The 12653-nt window shown below is 46.5% G+C and overlaps 1 protein-coding gene across 1 annotated transcript; it reads left to right on the top strand.

Annotated features, from left to right (window-relative positions):
• Window positions 1-1330: 1330 nt before the first annotated feature.
• Window positions 1331-7684, top strand: Krt12 (keratin 12). Its single transcript, XM_055620283.1, has 8 exons — window positions 1331-1861; window positions 2778-2860; window positions 3935-4091; window positions 5030-5191; window positions 5280-5405; window positions 5542-5762; window positions 6805-6875; window positions 7587-7684. The coding sequence occupies exons 1-8, from the start codon at window positions 1334-1336 to the stop codon at window positions 7682-7684; spliced, it is 1446 nt and encodes a 481-aa protein (XP_055476258.1). The 5' UTR covers window positions 1331-1333.
• The last annotated feature ends 4969 nt before the right edge of the window (window positions 7685-12653 follow it).

Here is a 12653-nt window from a genome sequence, read left to right as displayed (position 1 = left end):
AAGAAAGAAAGAAAGAAAGAAAGAAAGAAAGAAAGAAAGAAAGAAAGAAAGAAAGAAAGAAAGGACTACCAAAGAAAAAAAGTATAATAAAAAATGTTAGCTTTTGGAAATGAAGATAACACATAAAAATTTTGTTTTTATCATCCTTAGTAAGGTGTAGCTGTGTGTATCTGCAGGTGCCTATGTTCATATTCTTGCTGGTGCCCACTGAGACTGAGAGTTTTAAATGGATCCCCTGGAGCTGGAATTAGAAGTTGTGAGCTGCCATGTGAGTGCAGGGGAATTGAACCCAGGTCCTCTGGAAGAAGAGCAGGTGTTATTGAGCACTGTGCCATCTCTCCAGCCCTTGGATAAAATTCTTAGGGTCTTGCTACCCAAAGTATTCACAGAAATTCAATAAGATGGCCTTCCATTGGTTGTTTGACGCTGAAAAAAAAAAAAAAAAAAAGCATTTCTCTTCCTGAAATGGCTTGCTGGTTTCTTCGGCATACAGTGTTAATCATTTCTTATTTTGGACAGTGTTTTTCTTTGTGCACGTTAACGGTGAAAAGACCTAGGTGATATACAATCTGTTCAGTCAACACACCTATTACAAAGTTCTCATGGGTAACGCCATTGAAAGAATATTAGTAAACATTTGGCCCAGACCCCCGGTGTTGTGGTTTACTAAGAAAGCCAATTCTTGTATAACTATAACGTTCGACTTCCAAACGTTCCCGAGTTTAATTGTTCTGCTTTCCCAAGTCTGAAAAATAAGAAGCGCACAGCTCCTAACAGCAGGTGTTTCTAAGACCTTGAGAACTCAAATTCTAATATCCACTCAACAGATGCATCCGTTCCCCACTCCTCATCTGCCTCTGGAACTGTTTCCACAGAGAGAGCTACAGCACGATTGGCTGGTTTATTTAGTGTTTCCAAAAGAAATTGGCAGGGAAGAGGAGGAAAAGAGCTTTCAGAAGCATGAGGGTCCCTTAACACGCCATCCCTTCCTTTGCTGGTGTCTGGAAGATACAGGCAGTAGGGAGAACACAGGCGAGGAAACAATCGAAGGTGACAGATTCCTTACGACAGCCTATCTGCTCCACCCAGCCTCCTTATTTGACAGATATCTAATGGAAATGGTTATTCAATTACGGCCATCCCAGTGAATTTTCAGAATGCATAAATCACATGCCTTGGGGGAGGTGGGCCTTCCCATTTGGAATGCAGAGCATGAACTCTTCAACTGGAACCCCCACCTCACAGCCTATAAAGGCATGACCCCTTCAGGCAGGCCAGCACTGCAACCTCTCTGGGGTCACCTCCTTGCACAGGCTCTCTCCTCAGCAACGCCATGTCACTTTCAGTCCGCACCTCTGGGATGTGCAGGAGGTCATCCTCTCAGAACGGGGCGGCAGGCAGACCGTGGGGTGTATCTGCTTCTGGTTTTGCCAGCGGCTACGGGGGAACAAGCTCCGGCTCTGGAGTTGGCTGTGGGGGACTCTTTTCTGCTGCTTCCATGTTTGGGTCTAGTTCTGGCTTTAGTGGTGGCTCTGTAGGAGGCTTGCCAGGGCTTGGTGCTGCCTATGGGGGGCCTTTGGGGGGTGGCTTGGGAGGGCTGGGGATGGGGATAGGAGGTGGCTCCCTGTGCCTCCTCTCTGGCAATAATGGGGGGCTTCTTTCTGGTTCTGAAAAAGAAACCATGCAAAACCTGAATGATAGACTAGCTTCTTACCTGGGTAAGGTTCGTGCCCTAGAGGAGGCGAATGCGGAACTGGAAAATAAGATTCGAGAGTGGTACGAAACGCAAAGGCCTGGAGACGCTGGGTCCCAGAGTGACTATAGCAAATACTACCCACTAATTGAAGACCTCAAGAATAAGGTAAGGGGAGGGGCTTTAGGAACATTCTAAAGTTACAATATTTTATAATAATAAATCCTCTTAACTTAGGTACTTTCAGACTAGGTCATACTTAGAGAATTTTTCTCCCCTCAAGAAGCACAGAAATGCAGCTCCACTCCATCTTAAGACGGCTGTCCTTCCATGGTCTTCCTAAAGGAAATGTACATTTCTTAACTTTTCAACATTATTTTTTTACCAATGTATTTGCTTTTAAAAAGCCGTCTTAATACACACACACACACACACACACACACACACACACACACACGGCCTGGGGATCTTTGCTTTGCTCTTTGTTCTGTTTCATCGTGATGCTGGGGACCAAACGCAGGGCTTCAGCCCTGTGACCAAGTAAGGGTTCTCTCACTGAGCTACATCCACAGCTTTTGCCTTAGGAAAACACAGCTGGAGACCGTTATACTGAGTGAGGTAAACTAAGCCCAGAGAGGCACCTGCTCTCTTTCAGATGTGGATTCTAGTTTGGAGTGTTTAGGTCTCTGTGTTTGAGTTAAATGAGTGCCCTTAGAGACCAGAAAGCAAGAAAGGAGTCACGGTGGGGAGGAGGTGCCTGGGGAAAGGGGCTGTAGTAAAATATGTGATATGAAAGTAGAAGGGGGGAGAATACTGGCATGGAAAGCTTTAAACAAGGACGGGGTGGGATGGAGGGAGAGGTGGGGGTGGGACGGGAAGAGCACCCAAAGCTAAGGATGTATGCAAAGGCCGTATAGAAACTTGCTATTTGAAAAGCTGAAAGGAAAATTATTTTAAAAAAAACAGTTTGGATGGAGGAAAAGAGTATTCAGCATCAACATTTACTCTTCCTGTCCAAAATGGCACTTAGGAAATAATAGTTACTTTAGGACCCATTTTCATGTATCTCCCTCTGTTCTCCCAGATCATTTCTGCCAGCGTTGGAAATGCCCAGATCGTCTTGCAGATTGACAACGCAAGGCTGGCTGCCGAGGACTTCAGGATGAAGTGAGTCCTCTGATGGTAACTCACCCCTCCTCCAGCTCCCCACTTTCTGCCTCCATGGAAGGCAAATGACTCCAATGTCCTGAAGTCCCCAAACTCCGCACCTGCAGTGCTCGCCCAAATCCACACGGGGCACTTCAAAAGCACTGCAGGTCAAACCTCTCACCTTATAGTTTAAGTTATAAGTTGCTTCCACCTGGAGCTGCAGATCATCTCTTTGCATGAGTCGTAAGCCAACACCATAATTGCACCTACGCTTAAACCTGAATTTTCAACGTGTCAAAATGGATTAATAATATTTTCGCCAAGGGGCTAAATGGAACAATTGTTTCCCTGATAACACATGCACTTGAAAGCTTAACTCTGCGCTTATTTTTATATTCCAGCTCCTTTCCCATACCCCGCCCTCCCATGCAGAGGAAATGCAACCTAATTTCTTTCCTGTGTTACAAAAATGTCCTCATAGGAAGGTGTAGTGACAACAGTTCTGAACCTGTGAAGACCCAGTAGAAACTACTAATGAAGTATCGAGGTTGAAAACTACCCACAAGAGAAATCGAGCAAAAGGAGTCACTGCCCGTTGACCTCCAGCTAGTTGTAGCGTATCATTAGAAAGTCAAACCCCGGGGAACCCCCTTCCTGGGGTTCCAGGGTCGCTGTTGGAGGAAAGTTATCACCTCATTATTTCTTCATCTTCCTTCTCTTCTCTCCAAATGAACAGTAAGAAATCGTACAGAGAGAGAGAGAGAGAGAGAGAGGAAAAGTCACAAAATAGAAAGTTGTTCATACACTTTTAGTGCACCACTTTTCTTCCTCCTCCTCCTCCTCCTCCTCCTCCTCCTTCTTTGGGCAGGGGCTGGTGTTGATGCACCTCAGGCTGGCCTTGAACTCCCTATGTAGCTGAGAATGACCTTGAACTCATGGTCTCCCTCCCTCCACTTTCCAAGTGCTGGGATTATGAATATGGATCACTATTTTTTTTTCCCCACCCACACATCCATACTCAAATAGCCCCGCAGATGGCCAGGGCCCCACCACAATGGTTGTGCTAACGTAGATCTCCTAAACTGCTGACAGGTATGAGAACGAGCTGGCCCTGCGCCAGACCGTGGAGGCCGACATCAGCAGGCTGCGCCAGGTGCTGGATGAGCTGACCCTGGCCAGAGCCGACCTGGAGGCCCAGACCGAGAACCTGACTGAGGAGCTGGCCTACATGAAGAAGAACCATGAGGAGGTCAGAGATAGCTTTGTTTTCCTCCCAGACTCAAAGGTTGCAATTTTGAATTAACAAAGCTGGGGAATCATTATCTCCGTATTAAAATAACGATTAGTTTTGGTGTTCTTGTCTATTTTGATCCCAACCCCCACCCCACCCTCTCTCCCCTCTGTGTGTGGGGGTGTGTGTGTGTTATGAATCTTTTTGTTAAGCTTTAATGGATACAGTGTTAGACTCAGGCTTAATTTCATTATTAAGTAATGGCAGGAATTTTAATTGTCTTCATTAAATATTTCTTTTAAATGTGAAGTATTTAAAAAAATAAAACAAAAGTCTGCAGATAGTGTGTAGGCCACATATGTTAGAGAAATGTACTTAGTATAAGACATATGGAAATCTGATGTATCAAAGGCTTGGGGTCTAGAAAGGGAGAAAGGGCACTGGCAATGGGCTTCCGAGGGAGTCTCTGCTAGATTCTCAATGACTATGGTGTGAAATAGTATATGGGCCCAGGTACCACTTGTGGCCCTGGCTTTGCAGCAGTCGCTGGTGTAATGAGCACACAGCTCTCTTTCCTTTTTGTAAATTGTAAGAAGTGGATGTTCTAGAAGCAGAAAGAACAACCACAGGCACAGAGCATGAAGCCCTTGGTCATTCAAGAAAGCTGAGAAAATATCTTGAGTTTTATTTTTGCTTTTTCCTAATCAGGAGAAAAACAGGTCTTCGAGCTAAAAATGTGTTGATGTCTTGCACTAATATTTTGCCCTTATATCAACTCAGTCAAAATTATAATTTCAAGCCAGGCACAGTGGCTCATGCCTGTAATCCCAGCACTCGGGTAGGCAGAGACGGGAGGATCTCTGTAAGTTTGAGGCCAGCCAAAAAGGCAAAAGTACCTGGGAACCCCACTAGTCATGTGAACTCCTCTATCTGTCTCTCTCCATTGCTGTCCCTAGGAACTCAAAAGTTTCCAGGCAGGTGGTCCAGGTGAGGTCAAGGTAGAAATGGACGCTGCCCCTGGAGTGGACCTCACCAAGATCCTCAATGAAATGAGAGCCCAGTATGAAGCCTTGGCTGACCAAAACCGCAAAGACGCAGAGGCCTGGTTCCTTGAAAAGGTAACGCCAAGGCAGAGATTTGACGCCTTCCCAGAAAGCCCTTTGAGCCAGCACAGGGCTCACCCCACCACCCACTTGGCTATTGCAGAGCGGAGAGCTCAGGAAAGAGATCAGCAGCAACACAGAGCTGCTTCAGTCCAGCAAGAGCGAGATCACCGACCTGAAGCGCTTGCTGCAGAACCTGGAGATTGAGCTCCAGTCCCAGCTTGCCATGGTAGGGTAACAAACGTGCACTGAGAGATGAGGCACCCTTCACCCTTCCCAAGGAAACGGTGTACCCACTGTAGACTAGACCATGGGCTGCCCTCTTGTTTCCAGATCCCCACGCTGCTCTTGTCTCCCGTTTGCAGAAGGCGTCCCTGGAGGCGTCGCTGGCTGAAACGGAGGGCGGTTACTGCTGCCAGCTGTCTCAGGTACAGCAGCTTATAGGCGGCCTGGAGGAGCAAATCCAGCAGGTGCGGGCTGATGCGGAGTGCCAGAACGCCGACCACCAACGCCTGCTGGGAGTCAAGGCCCGCCTGGAGATGGAGATTGAGACCTACCGCCAACTGCTGGACGGGCTTGGCCAAGGGTGAGCAGACAATATGGGTCGGACCCGTCGAAGGGGCTGATAGACAGTGGACATCTGACACAGACTGCTTTTCCTGCGATGGAAGGAGAGGGCTGTTGTGGATTAAACAAGGAACAAATCTTGTCAGTAATCCCAGCGCTCAGGAGGCTGAGATAGCAGGAGCCCAAGTTCCAGACCGACCTGGGCTACACCTACATAGTAAGATTGTCTTCAGGAAAAAGGGGCAGGCTAGGAAGTAGCTCAGAGGGTGAAGAGCTTGCGTGTGTAGGAACTGAGCCCAGAACCCCAAAACCTTAAAGCACGCCTCTAATTGCATCACTCCTACTGAATATGGAGGGGGAGACAGGAATGTCTCCAGAAGTTTGTGACTCAGTGTGTCTCAAACAAGCTGTAGTTCAGGACCAACAGAACATGCATACTCACACACACATGCACATCATACACACATATAAAAATTATTTGTAAAGAGGAGGGGAAAAGGATAAAACAACAAATCTAAAAGATGCATGCCCAGAATTTGTCAAATACTTTACGAAACATATTCAGCCATGATCTTACTTGAGACTAATTCGTAAAATGCTCATTGCGAATGAGCACTTACATTGTAAAACGAGTACTTCCGTGTTCTGTTTTATTAATGCTCATTGTAAATTCAGGCTTACATATTTTAGAAGAACCGCCTGATGACCTGATGCTAGGGATGACGCCTCAATGGTAGCCATCTGGACCACTTGTCCCATGGTAGTGAGCCTGTTGTAAACCATAACAGCCTGATCTGGAGGGGAGGAACTCCAGATTGTAAATTCAGGAAGCTGGTTTCTGAGAGCAAGTTGCCCCTCCCCAGAGTCCAGGCAGTTCGGAAACAAATGTGTGTTGACCCAATTGTGTACCCTCTCAGTGCGTCATTCAGCCAAGAAGCCTGTAGCGGTGTCTCCATTGTTTGCTGTGGTTTCATAGACATCCCTAATGTTTAAACTCGAGCTACAGCTTCTCCTTACTCAGCCAGCAGTCACGTGAGCACAGCCTTCTGTTTTCTTTACAGCGATGGTTTTGATGAAAGCTTATCGCCCGGTGTCTTCAAATCTCAGACACCATCGGTTGATTCCTCTAAAGGTATGGACATGAGAATCGTTAAAGTGAGTCAGAATCTCATTTGTTAATGACTGAAATGGTAAGAGCTTGCTGAATGTTGAGCACAAGTGACTTAAAATATCTTGGTGTTCTGAGCAGGGGAGACATCAGCACATCTCCTGAAGCACACAGAGCACTAGGCAGTGTAGTCCTCAGCAAGCTCAAGGAAGGGGAAGCCTTCTCTACGAAGGCATGATGAGCAGCATGAGACAGGGTCTCTCTGTGTAGCCCTGGCTGTCCTGGAACCTGCTCGGTAGACCAGGTTGGCCTCAAACTCACAGAGATCCGCTTGCCTCTGCCTCTCTGAGTGCTGGGATCAAAGGTGTGCACCATCATGCCTGCTTCTTAAATGCTTTAAAGTGCACCAGGCCTGGTTGTGCTTGCCTACCATCCCATCTCTTGGAAAGAAAAAAAAAAGAGAGAGAGAGGATCGTGAGTTCCAGGCCATCCTTGGCTACTTAGCAAGACCCTGAGGAATGGATAGATAGAGGGAGACACTGAATATTTTGATTTGTGCACAAGACAGAACTGATTCTCATTTCCCCTAAATAAAATTCGTTTGGTTTGGAATGGAAGTGACTTCTGAAAGTCTAAATTTGTGATGAAAAGCTTAGGTTGAATAAGAATAAACTTTGGATTGATAATTGGTTGGTAATAATCATTACCCCCTTTTTTTCTGCTTTTTACCTTTAGACCCAAATAAAACTCGAAAAATCAAGACAATTGTGCAGGAAATAGTGGATGGCAAAGTGCTCTCTTCCCAAGTTCAGGAACTTGAAGAGGCAGTTTAAGGCCTCACACTGGCGCCTTCGGAATGCAGGGTTTACGACTAAGAGTTATTGCTTCCACATGCTACATTAATTCAGCATCTGTTCGGGCCGGTTTCCCCTTCTTTGGATTCTCTATTCATGTTGGGTGTTGTTAGCATTTCTGAAACAATATCCACTTACAAGTCCCTGTGGCTGTGTTGACCTTCATTGCAACCCCAAATCACCTTCTGGCCTGAAGAAGTCTTCCTGCTAAGTTTTCTCTTTTTTCTGGTTGCCTGGACCACTTGTTTAATCCCAGAGCTTTGATGGGATAGTACTGTTTTAACAGCAATAACCTTAATTAAAGATTAATGACAATAAAGTGAAGTACGTGCCTCCTTGATTTCAACAATAATGTCAAGGACATAGACACAAGACTTACGATACCAGAAGAGGGTAAAAACAAGGAACAAGACAGGAGCCTACCACAGAGGGCCTCCGAAAGACTCTACCCAGCAGGGTATTAAAGTAAATGCTGAGACTCATACCCAAATTTCTGGCAGAGTGCAGGGAATCTTATGAGTGAAGGGGGAGACAGAAGCACCACAAGGAGAGCAAAAAAAACCAAGCAATCTGGGCCCAGGGGTCTTTTCTGAGACTGATACTCCAACCAAGGACCATGCATGGAGATAACCTAGATGTAGCACAGATGTAGCCCATGGCAGCTCAGTCTCTAAGTGGGTTCCCTAGTAAGGGGAACAGGGGCTATCTTTGACATGAGCTCAGTGGCTGGCTCTTTGATCACCTCTCCCTGAGGGGGGCCAGCCTTACTTGGCCACAGAGGAAGACAATGCAGCCAGTCCTGATGAGACCTGATAGACTAGGGTCAGATAGAAGGGGAGGAGGACCTACCCTATCAGTGGACTGGGGGAGGGGCATAGGAGCAGAAGAGGGAGGGAGGGCAGGATTGGGAGGGTTGAGGGAGGGGGCTACACCTGAGATACAAAATGAATAAACTGTAACAAATAAAAATTTTTAAAAGATATTGATAATTAAGTACATAAGCATTTAGACAAAAAAAATTGAGGTTGAAGATTATGGAGATTAAGTTAAGGTTATTTAATGGGCTCTATGCCAGCCCATTGAAGTTGCTGAAATGTTCTATTTTCCACCATAGGAGAGAGCAATTGTTCTATTCATTTCTAGGGCCTTCTTTCATACCGTCAGTGAGTCCCTAGACACTTAATGAGTCCCCATAGAATGGAAGATAGGAGATTCAATGTTGAGTAAGACTTGGTCCTTTTTTTGAGGACCTAGAGGGAGACATCTACCAGACATGGTGACACCTTGGCAGAGGGCTCACAGAAGATCCAAGGATGCATGGAGGAAGAAGGGATGGAGTTATTTGAAGGCGACTAAATGTTTCATTCAGAAACCAATGGGTCAGGGGAGAGAGAAGGGAACACATGCATGTAACAAGATCCAAGGGTGGGGCCCTCTCTTGCATTGGTCTTTCTCCTCTCTGGCAGCAATACGGCCCAGGGTGGGGCTTTATGAGAGTGAGTCAGACCCACAAGCCAATGACAAGAGTCAGTTCTGAGTCGAGATAGAAGATAACCAAAGTCTAAAGCAGAGTAGATGCTGGTTGGATCAAGGTTGTCAAACCCAAAGCCCCAGGGAAGAAACCAAGGTTCAGTTGAGGGAGGAAGACTCGGGACTCCAAAGTCAGACTGGGTTCAAGTCCTAGCTCTGTCCCTTAACCCTGAGGGACTTCTCTCTGCACGCCTCTGTCGCCTACATGCGAGTTGCCACATTACTGTGCAGGTGCACACATCTGCAGCCTTTGGGCTTCTCCCTCTCTTTCTCTCTCCCCCTTGAGACCAGCTCGCTCAATGAACCGGAAGCTGAGTGGGCTGGCCATGGCATTCTCTGGCCCACAAGGCTGGGGTTATACGTCTGCCCTGATTTTTTAATGTGTGTGCTGCGGATCCTGATCCAACTGCTCATGCTTGCAGAGCACAGGCCCCTTTTGCCCACTTTTGTGAAGATTAAATGAGGCAGTCTACGTAAAACACCAGGAACCTAGACTGTGTTGCTCCTAGATAGTACCCAGTTGAAGAAGAAAAAGAAAAAAGAGGCAGCGACGTTTTCTTTCTTATCCTCTGTTGCAATGCTCAGGGTCTCAAACCCGGGACGTCAGTATGCTACTGAGCTATGCTTCTAGCCTCAAAGTGTGTGTGTGTGTGTGTGTGTGTGTGTGTGTGTGTGTGTGTGTGTATCCCATTATGGTCAACTATCTGGAACCCAACCTGGGTTAGATATCCTAGTGGGCAGAGGAGAGAGGAAAAAGCTGAGCCTGGAAACTTCTGAGAAAGACCCCCCCGCCCCGAGGGTTACTCCATTTTTAGCTGGTTTGCTTCAGTGCGCAGCTCTCTGAAGTCACTCCTCTTTAAGAGTTTAGTGGCTCTGAATCCTCTGTTCACCTCTCTCTGGCATGCACACCTCTCTCTGGGTTGAGGTGCCCTCTTTCAGCACCTGTCTTAGACGAACCTGACCTTTCAGACCTGCTTGAGGATGGTCTGTTCTCAAGCAAGGTCCCCAGCTCCCAGTAATAGATTATGCCACCACTGTGTTCACCTCAGATGCCTCTAAGTAGTTATTGCTTTAACCAACCAGTTTTCCTTATTAGCTACAGCTGACGATCTGAGTGCTAAGAGACTTAAGAATTTCAAAAGAGGTATGATCAAGTATAAAGCTAATGGTCATTTCTTCATTTCCCAGCCTTCCTTCCTCTTGGGACTGCCCCTCACCCCAACCCCACCCCCAACCCTACCCCGGCCCCTGCAATGTGGGTCCAAGATGCCATTCCCCCTGGAAGCCTCCTCTCAGGCTCTTCTCTATTAACTTTGAATGTTGGCTTCACCCTCCATGGTCCCTCTATACTCACTCCCTGGTTAATCTCCTCTGGTCCTGTGTTTTCAAATGTTGTCTGTACATCGGTTATTTCTTGGGGTGGCCTCTATAATGACCCCAATTATCCTCACCTCCTGGCACTCGTGTGTAAGGAAATAACAGAGCATGGCCTCCAAGACAAGCCTAACCCCTAATATTACCCAACCCAACCCTAACTCTCCCCTACGCTGAACCTAACCCTAACTTAAGCAGTACAAAGCTATCTCGGCAGGAGGAGGGAGGTGAAGATAGGCGAAGGCCATGGAAGTGAATTTGGTCAAAGTACATGATATATAGGGATCAAAATGCTGTTGAGCAATGCTTTGGTCTAGGGGACTGTCAGATACCTACAAGGGAAGGCAGCTGTCTAAAAATTACTGGTGATTTCAAAATTCTCCCACAGAGGTTCCCATGGCTGGGACCTCATAGCAGCTTCCAAATCACAGTCTTTTTTTCCCCATCATTTCTTTGGCATATTCTCCAGTACGCACTTCACAACGGAAGTCAAAAAATCTTACTGAAATCCACACTTTCACTGGCAAGAGATGCAGTTAGCACAGCATTTACCCTAGTCACTTGTACCATTGTGACGAGATACTTTCGACCAGGGGAAAAGAGTGTAAAACCCAGAACTTGATTCCTCACAGTTCTGCAGGCAGACTGGGTGTCTGCTCAGGGCCCACTTTCCGAGCAGATGGCAGGGGATGGAAGCCACTCCCTGGGACCTCTCTTCTATGATATACCGATCCCATCTGCAAGTGCTCTGCCCTTGAAACCGCCCAAATGCCCCGCCTCTCAATGCCACCACACTGGTGGTTAGGTTTTAATATATGTGTTTGGGAAGGACTCGGACTTTCAGGCCACAACAATGACCTCACGAGACTCCAGCTTCTACCATGAGATCACACTCCCTGGTTAAGCGTAGGTGGGAAAGGCCTGCTAGACTCTGTAAAACATGGATTGAGAAAATGTTCTCGGGGGAAGTAAAACTCTGGGAGGTTGGGCAGAATGACACATGACCCGGACAGAAGATGGACCTAAGCAATCAAAAGGCAAAAGGCAAACATATTGTTTACAATTTTGTTAAAGTCTAGAATTTTACAAATCTAGGTTCTTGCAGATGCAGTTATTTTGCATAAGCTAAAGAAGGGTCTGGAAAATTCGGTGTATGCTGAATGGTTACAGCAATCTCTTGGGACTAACAAGGGGTTTCAAGGGTATGCTCTAGTCTTCCTTTTGCATATGTTTTAAAAGTTTAACAGGTCCACGCATTGTTCTAATAATCGAGGACAGAGTGGATGTTAGCCGTTTAATGTATTTGGTGAAAGTTCAACAGGAGAGTGGAAACCACCTAGAAACACCGCCTTAGGCAGCAAAGCGAGGCTCCTTTTGGCTTGGTGAGAGCGCCACCTGCTGGAATGTCAGAAAGGGAACTTTGTTCAGGTCACTCGAGATTAGCATCTTAGGTTATTTCCCCTCTTAGAACGGAAGAAGAAAGGCAAGAGAGGGAAAGAGTGGCAAGAGGAGGAAGGAGAGGAGGTTCTTTTCATGGCAAACTTAGTAAGTTAAGACTGTCTTCTTTAGCTAGTAACCACTCCCCAGCAGGCCTACCAGACAGCTTTCCACGGTGTAAAAGGAAGTTAGAAATTAATGTTTAGAATGGCCAGAGAGGCCATCTGATCTTGTGCTCTTCAAAATACACTGACATATCCAATAAAATGAAGACGTATTCATAGAGCTGGGGAAATGGCCTCTTGTAGAGTAAACGTTTCTTAAATGTTAGACATGAGGGTAAGATTAAATTGTACTGAGATCAATAGCATACGGCTCGGTCGATAAAGTATTGGCCATGTAATCGCGAGGACCTGAGTCCAATTCCTAGAATTTCAGAGACTGAGACGTGTGGATCTGTGGGGCTCACTGGTCAGCGAGTCCTAAATTAACAGTGAGCCCCAGCCCAGAGACCCTGTTTCAAAAGCGCCTGAAGAACTACATATAAGGTTGACCCCTGGCCTCTACAGGCATACACACGTATGCTCATGCACCTGTATACATATGT

This window comes from Psammomys obesus, unplaced genomic scaffold (genome assembly GCF_907164565.1).
Source record: "Psammomys obesus unplaced genomic scaffold, mPsaObe1.curated_primary_1811, whole genome shotgun sequence".
In the NCBI taxonomy this organism is placed as follows: Eukaryota; Metazoa; Chordata; class Mammalia; order Rodentia; family Muridae; genus Psammomys; species Psammomys obesus.
The sequence above is the reverse complement of the archived record's forward strand: the minus strand, read 5'-3'. Positions and strand labels throughout refer to the sequence as shown.